Source organism: Sesamum indicum, linkage group LG3 (assembly GCF_000512975.1).
Source record: "Sesamum indicum cultivar Zhongzhi No. 13 linkage group LG3, S_indicum_v1.0, whole genome shotgun sequence".
Classification (NCBI taxonomy): Eukaryota; Viridiplantae; Streptophyta; class Magnoliopsida; order Lamiales; family Pedaliaceae; genus Sesamum; species Sesamum indicum.
The window spans coordinates 2,145,824-2,159,552 of NC_026147.1; the positions used below are offsets into that span (position 1 = coordinate 2,145,824).

At 34.1% G+C, this 13,729-nt stretch overlaps 1 protein-coding gene across 1 annotated transcript; it reads right to left on the reverse strand.

The window, feature by feature from the left end:
• Positions 1,594-10,052, reverse strand: LOC105157024 (ABC transporter A family member 2). Its single transcript, XM_011073318.2, has 16 exons — positions 9,667-10,052; positions 7,508-7,739; positions 7,230-7,399; positions 6,940-7,125; positions 6,732-6,827; positions 6,441-6,641; positions 6,127-6,286; positions 5,808-6,034; positions 5,075-5,192; positions 4,912-4,988; positions 4,433-4,522; positions 4,083-4,226; positions 3,695-3,997; positions 3,538-3,618; positions 2,109-2,285; positions 1,594-2,014 (listed from the first exon to the last, which is right to left on the reverse strand). Exons 1-16 carry the CDS (start codon positions 10,033-10,035, stop codon positions 1,748-1,750), a joined length of 2,898 nt encoding a protein of 965 aa, XP_011071620.1. The 5' UTR covers positions 10,036-10,052; the 3' UTR covers positions 1,594-1,747.

Below are 13,729 nucleotides of genomic sequence, written 5' to 3' on the forward strand. Positions count from 1 at the left end.
TCTTTGGGAGTTTTTTTTTGTTTGGTTTGTTTTACTTGATGATAGTATTTGCTTGAAGTTGATTGTGATATTGTAATCATTTAAAAAAAAGGAATTATTAATTATGTATAAAAGGAAAAAATTTTGAATATTTTTTAAGGGTAAATACTGCATTTGGTCCTTTAAATTTTTGTTTAGAATCAGTTTAATCCCTCAAGTTTATTCCATGATTTTAGCATCTTAAACTTTAATTTTTATCTTAGTCTGGCCTTCTGACCACTTTTCGAAGAAAATGTGGCCGGATTTTGACCTTTGAAAATTAAGTTCAAGACAAGGATTGATGGTGACTAAGAACAAGTATGTATTGGATATTGTAAGGACACTAGACTCTTGCACGCCAGCTGGTGTAAAGTTCACTATGGATTCTAGGGCTATGCTCATTGATCCATCTAAACGTAGAAGATCAATTGGCAAAATCCTCCACTTAGGATTTACTAGACCAGATGTGTCTCATGCTGCACAGCGGCTTAGTCAGTTCCTCCAGCACCCTTGCCAGCAACATTAGGATTTTGTTGTACATTTGTTCAATACTAGAACTTGAGTTCTCCAACAGGATTGTTTCTAGTTTCCAAAAATGAACGTCATCTTTCAGTATATAGTGCTGCAGATTGAGCTGTTTACTTGGATTCAAGGAGGTTACTTACAGGTGTTTGTATTTTCTTGGGCAATGCACTTGTTTCCAAGAGAACCAAGAAACAGACTACCATGTCTCAGTCAACAGAAGAATCAGAATACAAAAGCATCGGTTCTGCAGTTTGTGAACTAACATGCGTTACTTGTCTACTGAAAGAATTACATGTGCCAATACATACTCCATTTCCTTTCTTTTGTGACAGTGAAACAACTCTCCATATCATTGCAAATCTAGTCTCCATGAAAGGACCAACCACTTGGAAATCGATTGTCACATTGGCAGTGATAAATTCAAAGATGGCTTCATAAGACCTACCCATGTGTCTTCTAAGTCCCTGTTGGCTGACGTCTTTACAAAGCCTCTTACAGGGCTTGCATTTCTTTCTCTACGGTGTAAGCTGGGTTCAGTCGGCTTGCCCCTAAGGCCATCCTGCGGCTGGGCTAATAAATCTGTTGTGTTTTACTGCCATAGCCACCAGAGACATCAAGGTCGTTCATCATTTCCCAACTACAGCCCTCACTTAAGTGAACAAGGAAAAACTCGGAGTTTTTAGTAACCACGTATTTATTATTCAAGTTTAACATTTTATCCATTATTTCTTAGTTGGTTGTTTAGCAGAGATTAAAGTTAATTAGTTAGAATAGACAGCATTGTTAGTAGCAGTTAATGAGTAGTTAGTGGCAATTTGTTATTTTTTGATTATCTATTTAAACAAGTGGCGTCCAACTCTGTAGATATAACACTTATTTTTCTCGATTTTCAAGATACAATTTTTCCTTTCAATTCTCTTCCCTGGCGTCCACATCTTGAATCATTGTTTCTTCAGTTTAGTTTCGGAGCACCGGATAATTGGTTGCTAGTATTATGTATTAATGTTGCATAATATTGATCACTTTCTTTATATCATATAACAATTGTAATATACTTTGTAATATACTCATCATGTGATTATTTATATTGAGTTATAACAAGAAAAAGCCACCCGTGTACTTATATGTAAGACTCAATGCACCAGAAATTTCTGATGATAAAATTATATCAAAAACCTGTACTTAGCAGCCTGTAAGAACCGAGTCATCGTAAATCTGAATCAGCAATCTGGGAAGGGTCAATTACAATTCCATGAACCTGTCTTCGTCGGCCTGAAATATTCAGGTTCGAAGTTGGTGCAGAAGTAGGTGGTAGTTGTACATGAGGAGGGATCGGCATCTCATCTGAGTAACCGGAAATGCAGAGAGCTCCAGAATCATCTTGTTGCCAATACACTTCTACCATTATGCCTCTAGGATTATCTGTGGATTCTGTTTCTGGAATACCGATAAACCTTGCACCTATTGGAACCTGCAAATTTTGAAGGAATACTAATGACGGGCTGTGCAAAAAGAAATATGATATATGATACTATGAAACTATGGTTTAGCACTGTCGTTCTTACTTGAAGGGATGCTCCAGAGTTTAGAATAAGAGTTGCAAAGGTTCCCTCAGCAGCAGCGCTTTCCAACTCCGCCTTCTTTGCAATGTTCAGAAAAACTTCTTCCAGAGTTGTTAGGCCGAGTTGAATGTCTGCTATACCGAATTCCTTTTCTCTCTCCTGGAGCTCAGCAAAAAAGTTCTTTGTACAGGAGAACAACTCAAGTCAGGAATATGTTTATGAGAATCTCACTTAGTTCATATAATCAATGTATAAAAAACAAAAAAGCCAATTTTATCCTTGTTGTGAGCATCAAAATTCGAACTGAAAAGCATTGACAAATATTTGTGCTACAAATGTATCGAAATTTCTGTCACACAGAAAATTGGACACGAATTTAGTCAAGGGAAAATTAATTTTTTTAGTCCGCGAAGTACGCTCAATATCAATATTAGATAGATAACTATGCTCATTCTTTTACGTCCAAAAACTTGAAAAATTGAGTAAAAAATGTCCTGCCGTGCACAATTTTTCCTTTTCTGGTCGGAAATATTACATGGCAAGCCAGCTGAAAATATTTTGGGAATTTTAAGTTTATGTGGCAACTGAGATAAGGTGGAAGACATGTACATGATTTGAATTATATTAAATTATTATTTAAAACAAAAAATCAATCCCCCACCCCCACCACCCGCCCCGCCCTCCAACCTTCGCAACGCCCAGACCCTCATCCCCCTACCCCCACCCCTATTGCAGCCCACCCTCCTCCCCACCCCCTAGCGCCCCCAACAGTGGAGGGTGACGCCCAATCGTCCATAACGCTCCCCCAGAGGTAGAGGCACCGCAATCACCGACAACAATGGCATCATCGTCGCCCTCTTCTGCGGCAGCGGTGGCGACATCACTTTCATCGCCAACATTTTTAAAAAATAAAAACTTATTTAATTTTAATTAATTTGACTAAATATAATTAAAAAAATTAAAAAAAGGTAAGTTAATTGATGGTATTATAGTAAATAATATAATTTTAAACTATATTTAAACTAAATAAATTTCTATAATTAATTAATATTTGGCCATATAGATATTTAATTTTCAAAAATCAATTTACTATATAAGTTTTTATATTATAATTATAATTTAATATTTTAGTTGAAATATAAAATTTAAAATTTTATATACTTTTTAAAAATTTTGATATTTAAGTAATAAACAGTCAGCATCAATGGCCACGTATAATTAATTTGAAATTTAAAGGACTTAAAAAAGTAGGCATAGTTATCAAACGAAAATTAATATTTGGCAAACTTAGCGGATTAAAAAGATAATTTTTCCATTTAGTCAATGAGAACATGCAGTCATCATAGGCAACATCAGATTGTAGGGATAGCAGTTCTCAATAAACTGAGTCCCACTTTAATGACGAAAGCTGATTATAAACTTTGTTCTTTACCTTCAATAGCTTCTCCTTTACATGGGGGATAACAAAAGTCAGGAAGGACTTGCTCTCCTCTTTAGGTGAAACATCCAAATGCTGAAACAACAAATAACAAGACGTAATTTTGTATACTTTCAAGTAAAAGTTTCCAACTAGCTGATATTTGACTTACTGATTTGAAGAACTCTTTCACAGCTATATGTTGATCCGTGCTAAAGGTATCTCCTTGGTTGGGGGTTCCATTAGCATCTCCAACAAAGCTTATGTTAGCAATAAAACCGGTTCCAAAGCGCGATTTCAATCTTATTGAAGTTCCAAGGCAACGAAGCCTGCCCTTTGCCATAATTCCTATTCTATCACTTAAGATGTCAGCCTCTTCCATGGAATGAGTTGTCAGAATAATCGCACGCCCCTTTTTAGCCCCCTCAATGACATCCCAGACGTGCCTTCGAGTTATTGGATCCATACCAGTGGTCTGTTAGTTCGCAGTAAGTTTCTGTCAAATTCGTTACAGGGGATCTAACAGAGCATGTAAAGAAAAAGAATATCTTTCAACCCACCGGCTCATCTAAAACAACCAATTTTGGTTCACCAATTAGTGCAATGGCAACGCTAAGTCGACGTCTCATTCCCCCGCTATAGCTGCCTGATCTCACTTTGGCTGCCTCTGTAAGTTTCACTTCTGCTAATAGTTTCTGCACCTCCTGTTATTTGGAAAGACATAACAATTTAGCTTTACTATTGATAGGTAAAAGGCATCATTATCCAGTCCAGGATGGTGGCTGGCAATGTTCTTTGTAGGTGAGAGCTCATTGAATATATTAATAACAGGTTTCTCAACTGAAATACAAACATAAGTAGATCGACATACAACTTATAAAAGCAAAGGTTAGGGTTATCAAGTACATACTGACTTAATCGAACCAGGGGGCAGACCTTTGATGCTGGCAAACAGGTAAAGGTGCTCTTGACCAGATAATGCATCCCACAGGACATCAAACTGTGATATGAGCAATAAAAGAGCTGGTCTCTGTTAGCACCATTCCATGCTAGTAATAACCATAATTTTCATCCCAAAATAATTATAGAATCCATTTCTATTTGAGATCGCCTTGCATCTACATGTTTGAAGCACGTGGTCCCATTTAAGTTCCAATAGTTGACACTATAGTAAACCACTTCCAGAAAAGCATCTAACTTATTTGAGAACCAAATAGGAAACAGAAAATATGATCGATGAATGTGGATGGGAAATGAGAGAGGTTGAAGCTCAAGGGCATGAAATAAAATTTAACGCATATACTTAGTGAGAAGTGTATATAACTAGTAAAGTCAAATAAGTAGAACTACATTCTCAAAGATGAAATGAGAAATTTCAGAAGAAAGAACCTGAGGACAAACTCCAATCATCCTGCGAATGTTCGACATCCCAGTAGAGCTCCGGATGGAATATCCATAAATTAGTGCTACCAACATGTATTTCATATGTAAGAGTCCTCATATAATTCAAAGAATAGCCAAGAAACTTGATAATCAAAATAACTGCTCTCACCATCTCCACCAGTCACTGGTGTAATCCCAGTCAAGCAATTAATAGCAGTAGTTTTTCCAGCTCCATTGGGTCCAAGAAGGCAAAACAGCTGGTCCTTGGGAAAGTTCAGCCATATGCCCTGCAGGTACAATATCCTTGATTTGCTTCAGCATTCAATTTTCCATAAAAAATGTAGCTTAAGATTACTTAAAGATAACATGATAATTTTATGCTATGTTGCTTAAATCCTTGATTTCATGCAACAGCCATTTTAAATGCTGAGTTCATAGTGGAGAAACAGCTCTTTAAGGACATGAAAAGGCTGGGCATCCTTGGGAAAGTCTATGAAAACAAGTACTTCATCCTCTATGTTAAATCTCAATTACCAATTAAAATTGTACCAGTTGGTTATTCATTTTAGTGACATAGTTCCATACTAGGGCCCCATTTGTACATCAATCAAGAAACAAGTAAATCCATCCCTTATGGCCTTTTACATATAATCTTCTACGTACATCTTCTTGCAAACATGTATGCCTGATTCTATGTCTATGCCATTCAAAGTCAACAATTGGTAAAGCTCCTTGTTTTACCTTTGGCTCAATAGAAAAGGGGAAAGGAAAAGTTACAAACTTCTGTTTACTAGAGACTCCTGTTAGTTGGAGTACCTGCTGCAGGCAATCTGATCCAGTAATTTCTTTCCCAATAAACTAAGTTATTCTAACAGGTAGATTGCGTAAAAAATCAACTTTACCTTGAGAGCATGGTAAGGTGAAGTTCTCTTGCATCTGCAGCAACCAATCTTCATTGCTCCAGCATAAATTTTCACAAGACCACGTATTTGGACTGCAATGCTTGAATCAACAATGCCTTCATGGGCTTGCTGTTTCACTATGCTTTCCTCTTCTTGTACATCCTCGTCATCTGGAACAATATCTTCCAAAGGAGGAATTTGACGCGCACAACTGCAAATATTTCCTTCTGAAATTGAAAATGCATTTTCGAAGTCTTAAAAACTAGAAAAACAAACAAACTTACATGATTAATCAACATAAGATCATTATATTAAATACCTTCCCATTTATTTCCACCTTTCCCAGTCCAGTATCGAGGATCCAAAAAGTAGACCATTGACTTTCTCACACCAGATGTATTTGGAAAAATATTGTCGAAGTAGATGGCCAAAATGAACCATAGACAGGACGTTGAGACAAGCCATATATAGATCTCATTCTGGTAATCAACATAACAAATTAAGAAAATAACTCAGTCACAGCAGTAGAAGTGCTTCATATTTGAACGTCAAATGAGTCACTATACTGAAATTTTTAGGCATGTTCCAACACCAGTTGACATGTTATGTGGAATAGCGAAAGCTTGGACATACAATTGTGATGACGCACTCTGTATCATTTGGTGCGCACCTCTTTCTCCCCTTCCAGCTGATACCAGGATCTTGAGGAGTTGCAGTAGCATCAGAGAGCAAGTTCAAACCAGCAGCAAGAAGATTTGGTGGAAAGAAGGACCACACAATTCGGTAAGTGTTGGAGAAGTCCTGGCTGTAAGGAAACCCAAATGTTGTAACAAGCTGGAAAAGATGAATAGACATCCGTTATCAAGAGTCATGGGAGTGCCTCCAATAATTGCCAAGTGAAAACTTTTTATCAAAGAAACAAACCTGAGTCAAGAAACCAATAATAAATGTGAGATAACCCACAGTGGTGGATGATGAAGACTTGCTAATAAAGGCAGACAGCATAAAAGCGAATCCAGTCTGGCAAAGGAAATAACAAACAGTTCCAGCAATCAAAATCTCCATATTCTGCATTACTTTGAGAATAAGAACAAATCTGTCATCAATTTCATACTGGGATGAGAAAACCTACCATATTCAATTGAAAAAGGAAAAACAAGAGGAAGACAATTGCAAAACTGTTGTGCAAAAAGAAATCAAATTGGAACATCATCCCAAAAAGAACGGTGAAAAGCGAAGAAAGAAGTGTGATTATTCCCTCCCATGTGAACCATGATAACCAATATGCTGTATCATAAAGACCCATCATCGTCATGGCCTGCTCATGAAAAAAGGTGTAAAAAGCAGAACATTAATTCTGTGAACTGCTGAGGTCATAATTTAATTCCTTGTCTTCAGCTGAAAATGCAAATTAGTTAATACCTGACGAAGTTTGAGTTCTTTTTCTGTAATCAAAGCACTGATTTGGAAGACAAAAGAAAACATGGCAATAGCCAGGAAAAAGGTTGGTCCTGCACTCTGGACAGCAGAAAATATTTCAAGGGCAGGGTGGGCAAATTCCTTGAGACTGACGACCCAACTAAAGCTGGTATCTGTAATTCATGTAGCAGATAAAAGACAGTTACATTCCGGGCAGAAGATTAGGGAAAAAATTCATCAGACTTCATGCAATAAATTAAGAGAATATTTAAATGTCATACCTCCAATTAGGGATCTAGCAATTTCACGCTCTGCAGCTAGTTGAAGAGGAATTTGAAATTTAAAAGTAGGATCTTCAAAACTTCCTCGCCTAGCAGCTGGAGTCGAATTAGTCTGCAACCCATAGCTAATTACTGTAGCATTTCTGTCAACAAAATGCAGAGCACCAGGGCAGCGCATAGGATTGCTGGCAAGCCAATCATCTGTGTCATTTGGCGTTCTGAATGCTATAACCTGCCCAAGCATGAAATATAGAACAGTCATTTACTTCTAGATACAGTAGCAACCTCACTGCAAAGGCTAAATTCTAGAAAACAAGACTTAATTTATCTTTACAGGTTGAAAAATCTATAGTACAGTAGCTGGGATTATGAGAGAAGACATTCGAGAAGGTATTAAGATTGCTCTCAAGGACAAAGGAAGTTAATGAAAAACTAGTCCTGAAATAACTCAAAGAGAAAAATGATAGACAAAGAAGATAGGTGGTAGATAGAAACTAGAGTTAATCAAATTGAGAAATAAGTTGAATGAAAAAATTATTATCATCCCAACCAATCAATTCCTCAACTAAAATCGATCAGCTACACTTGAACAAAGAATAACTCAAAATCCTCACACTTTTTAGTCGATGTCATGGTTGTCTATCAAATTTTCCCCTCATTTTTTCTTTACTACTCTGATTCTTTAGTCATAATTCTCTAATTTCACTCATCAAGTTCCAAGAATTTATATGGGTCCTCACACTTTTTAGTCAATGTCATGGTTGTCTATCACATTTTCCCCTCATTTTTTTATTATTCCATTCTTTAATCATTATTCTCCGATGTCACTCATCCAGTTTCTAAGAATATGGGAACTTGGCAATCTTCCTATTTCATCTTCCACCCCAGCCTGCCCCCCTGCTCCCCCTTTACCAAACAAATGGTTTCATGGAATTCTGAAGTTTAGCAAGATGCTATATGCTTCGTATGTTGCTGCATATGTAAAATATTGACTTGGATAAATTATGCTTGGCAATATTCAGCATCCCAGTGCTGTCAAAAAATAAAAATAAAAACTTAGCATCCCCTACTGATGGAATATCACCCAGGCATTTCATGCACACTCTGAGAATTATAGAAGATCTTTTTCACATTTTCAAGAAACTAAAAATGGATAAATTTATCACAGATTGTGTCTAAATACACACACACACACACATACACATATATACATAGATAAATTCGTGCTTAACAAAGTCTGCTGTAGTATGGTCCAATAATAGGTTTAACTTCTCCAGCAAAAAAAGAAACATAGGAGCTTCCTCAATAGATCTCTAGTTGAAATTCTCTACTGTGAATTATTTATAGAATAAATAAAAGAGACAAAATAATTGCTCCATCCTGATTTAGAATGCACAAACATAGTCAACTGCCTTCTGATTCTCTTCAGAATGCAAGTAATTTTACCATTCTGCTTTAGATATCTCCAACCTCTCTATAGGAGATAACCTAATGTAGAGATGTGAAATGAAGAAAATTGCAAATGATGTCTATGTCTAACTGCAGCAGTAAGCCATATATACTAGACAATTTCAAAATTTACACAAGGAGAATAGAAGTAACTGACTGCAAGTTAACTGATCATGCAGGACCAATTCCTCCACATAATTCTAATATTTGAAGGCCACGAATGTCGTAGTGTTTTAAAGTAGCATCTCTAGCACAAAACTCAGTTGACATGATGGAACAAATCAAGAAATGAAAAAAACTTCCGCTCACCTATTTCCACTATTCAGCTTCAGAACTCAAATCATTTAAAAACCAAAACACCGTGAACCTTAAGTCACACCATTCTCATTTAGACTAAATCAGACATATAAATAATATCAAAATTCAAAGATTGCGTCATAAGCAATATCCATACCACATAATACAAGAAAAAACAACATAAACTTCATCGATGTACCCCGAACTCTCTACTCTGAATAATTTTCCATTTCCGTTTCCACTAATACCAATCAAATTATTCAAAACCTTTTGCAAAAATAATAGTCCAAAATCAAAAGGACCAAAGCAATGCAACAGAAGTCCATTAAAGAACTCCACGAATTACCAAAACATATAACTCAAAAGACAAAGCAAAACTTATATCAGAGAAGAGAAAGAGACAAACTTCACACCTTGTCCTCAGGAATAGGCCTGCCGGGATTATTCTCCCTAATCCTCCGTACAATATCTCCAATTCTCGCACTGTCATTTCCACTCCACACAAAGTCAAAGCAGGGCAACTTGGTATAATACTTGTCCTCGCACGGCGGAATCGGCGGCGCCACCAGAGGTTTCGGGTCGGTAACACTTTCAAAAGAAGACGACGAGCCGTACCGCGACTGGACGGCTTTCTGGATGCAGAAGATGAGGAAAATGAAGAAGAGCGAGGAGAAGAGTTGGAGGAACGTGGAGCGCTTGCTCCGCCATGACAGCAGCAGATTCTTGAAGAACAAAGCTTTGTACTGCTGTACTAGCAGAGGAACTCCGCTCCGCAACTCCATTCACGCAGAATTTTTCAACTTCTATTTTGTGATTTGCAGAAGCTATCTTATATACTGAAGGAGGGGTGGGGTCGGGGGGTTGCAGCTGAAAGGCGCGAGGGATACAGGGTCCAGTTACCATTTTACCCCTGGGATTATATAACAAAGGGGGCACGGGCATTTGGTCAATGGAGAAGGTGTCTCTTTTTGTAATTTCACTGAAAATTCGTGGAAGTTAATTTGGCAAATTAGCAAATTGCTTAGGTTCCTTAATTAGATGTAATTAGCAGTTGACTATGCAAAGATTAACAACTTAATTATAATTTAATACAAGATCGAAGAGTTACGGCAAGATTATTTTTGTGTACGGATAAATGATTTTGAGTTAGATAAAATGTGGGATATGATAAGTTAATCATTTTTAGGGATAATTACACTTCCTCCGTTGAGATTTATCCAACACCCAATTTATTTTTGTCTAACAAATAAGTCCCAAACGTCAGTCAAAGTTCACTGAACTTGCTGATATTAATTGGAAAAAAACTAAATGAAAATTGATATTTACCATCGATTGACTTACTGTGGGTCAAATAATTTTTTTTACTAAAATATCCTTATAACAGTGAAGATATACCTGCTCACATGCATTAACACATGAAAACGTATGTGGATAATTAAGTCATAAAAAAATTTATTTGATTTGACCTGCAATAAGTCAATCGGAAGTAAATATAAATTTTTTTCTGATTCTTTTTGTTACCATCAGCGATTCGGTGAATTTTGACTAACAGATGGGCCTTATTTGTTAGATGAAAATAAATTTTAGGGATATTAAATATAATTTTTCGAACCACAATAAATTTTACATGTAATTACACCAAACTTCAAAAGAGAAGAACATAATAATTATCCCTAATTTTTATTGATGCTTTTTCAATAAGTGTAAATTGCATATGGCCCCATTAGTTAGTTATGATGATATGGTGCTGGATGAAAGCAAATAGTCAACACTAGTGCTAATATTCAAATTAGAAAAATTAGAAAAATAAACAAACAAACGATTTCTAATTCAAGTAGAACGCGACGTTAATTCAAATAGAAAGCGACTTTAACTTGCTTGACTACGGGGACAATTTCGGGCCACGAAAAATTCCTTGGGATTGTCTAGGAAACTTCACTCTTCGTGTTTGTTCATCTCATTCAAACATTTTCAACTCCTCATTAACAATATCTCAATTTACTAATTAAAATTGAAATTCAATAAATATGTTCGAAATAATGAGTTTGAGTTTCAGTAGATATGTGAGTATTTTTATCTCAATTAATCTGGGTTTTTTTGTAATAAATGCTTGTGTTACTTAATATAATTTTATTAATCGAATTGATATATAATTTAATTTATTGATATTAATATAATTATGTAATCATCGTAAAAAAAAAAAAAGAAAAAAAAACTCTGTAGTGCTCGTTTGATCTTGTAATTCAGCAAATTAAATTTTCATATTGAGTGTAAATATAATTTTTTTTGTGTCGTTTGATCCATTTTTCAATAATCACTTCTCAAATTAAGCAAAATTAACATTAAATTTTGGTAAAGAGTTATAAATTATAACTTCTAATCCTAACACAATTTTTTTATTTAATTATTTATCATGCACATTAATTAATTATCTTATAATTAATTATACGGTCACAGGACTAAATTGGGCGTTATTTGTTTTATTTTCTTGAAGTTAATATTAAATATGTCTAAATAAAATGCCCATAAGATGGTACAATAATATTTTTTTTTTGCTATCGAAATTATTACACAAATTATTCTCAATTTTTTTTTATTATTAGCAGTGACTTATATAATTATTTATGTAAATAAATTATATATCAGGAATGTAAATATAAGTAACTCACCACTTAATTAGTAAATATCGAGCTGGTTATGAATTTATAGATATCAGCGACACAATTGTGTCGGAAAATAATAGTCGGTCACGGGATTTAAATCCACCTATCTAAAATTCATAACTTGATTATAAAATAAAATTTTTGTTTCGCGTCTCTGATCGATATATTAATCTAAGTATCGTTTCTTCCCTTTCAAACTTTGTGTTAACAAATAAATAGTACTATTCTTTTTACTATGGATAATATTTTGGTCGTCCCGTATAAACAACGGATAATAATTTTTATATAATCTTGATTAATTAATATATTTTTTTAACTTTTAATTAAGATAATTAATTATGGCAAAAGTCATATTTTTACTTAATTGTAAAATCATATCAAATTAGCGTGTATGTATAAAATAAATATACATAAAAAAATACAAATTGAGATAAAAATATAGAGTTAATTATACTTCGATCCCATTTAAAAATAAAAAAATTATAATTTTTTTCTAAAAAAATTTTGAAATTAGATTTACACTCTCTCCACTATTTATACATAACCTCCTTTTGTTAGAATTTGGATGAAAGTTGTTGACGTCAGCAACAAAAATTGAATAAATTTCAAAATTTACCCCTCATTTAATATTTTCATGTAATAATTTATACTTTAAAGAAAAAAATATAATGATATTAACCTCATTCCAAATGTATGTATATTACATTTATCCCTTTATAAATAAAAAATACACGTAAATGTTAAATGAGGGACAAAAGCAAAACTTTATGCAATTTTTATTTTGTTTACATCAGTATTTTTTATCTAAACCCTAATAGAATAAGTCAGGTGTAAGTTGGAATTTTTTGGAAGAGGGTGTAACTGTAATTTCAACTATTTTTGAGAAAAATATAAATTAATATAAGCCTAATTAATCCATATGTATATGGAAAAAATACAAGTAACCCCTTGTGATAGCGCAAATGAACAAATTACCCCCTCATAAAAAAATAAATAGCAATTACCTCACTGTCTTTTTTAAAATATAACAATTTACCTTCTTATATTTTTTAAAATGAAGCAATTTACCGTTCATTTTAAAAAATATATAGGGATAAAATACTATATATTTTTTTTATAGGGGGTAATGTGCTTATTTTTAATATCACAGTAAATTGCTATTCACCCTATATATATATCAGCATTAACAGGGACATTAATTATGGCATAATGAATTGCAATATGTATAAAATCTGACGTATATAATTAATCTGACTTTGAATGAATGAATTAATTAATCTGACTTTGACTGAATCAAATATAAGGAATGTATTAATATATATAATTTCATCTGAGTTTCCACGAAATTTACCTATCGTCCCACATCGTTTTCTTGCTTAAAGTCAACCCTCATAATCGTCACACAATGTTGGTTCCATACTTTGATTGGAGGGTAAATTAGGATCACATTTTTAAAAATTTATTACAATTATAAATATATTTTATTTTTTGAAAAATTATAATTACTTTTCTAATTTTGATGACTATAAAATAATTAGCCTAATTTGTTAGTCTATGTTAGGTTTTCATCCATTTTTTTCAACGAACTGACTAAAATTATAAGCCACTTTTCATTAAATCGAGACACAAAAATATTACATTGTGACTGAATTAATATCTTATATTTTGTAATAGTCCAAAACTCCACGTTTCTCATTATCATAAGTTATAGTGAAGAACATTATACCAAGAATTTGATAAAGTATTTAATTCGCTTGAGGTGTTTATCAAATGTTGATTATATCAGTTGTCTTATCGGATAAATGTGGGTTTT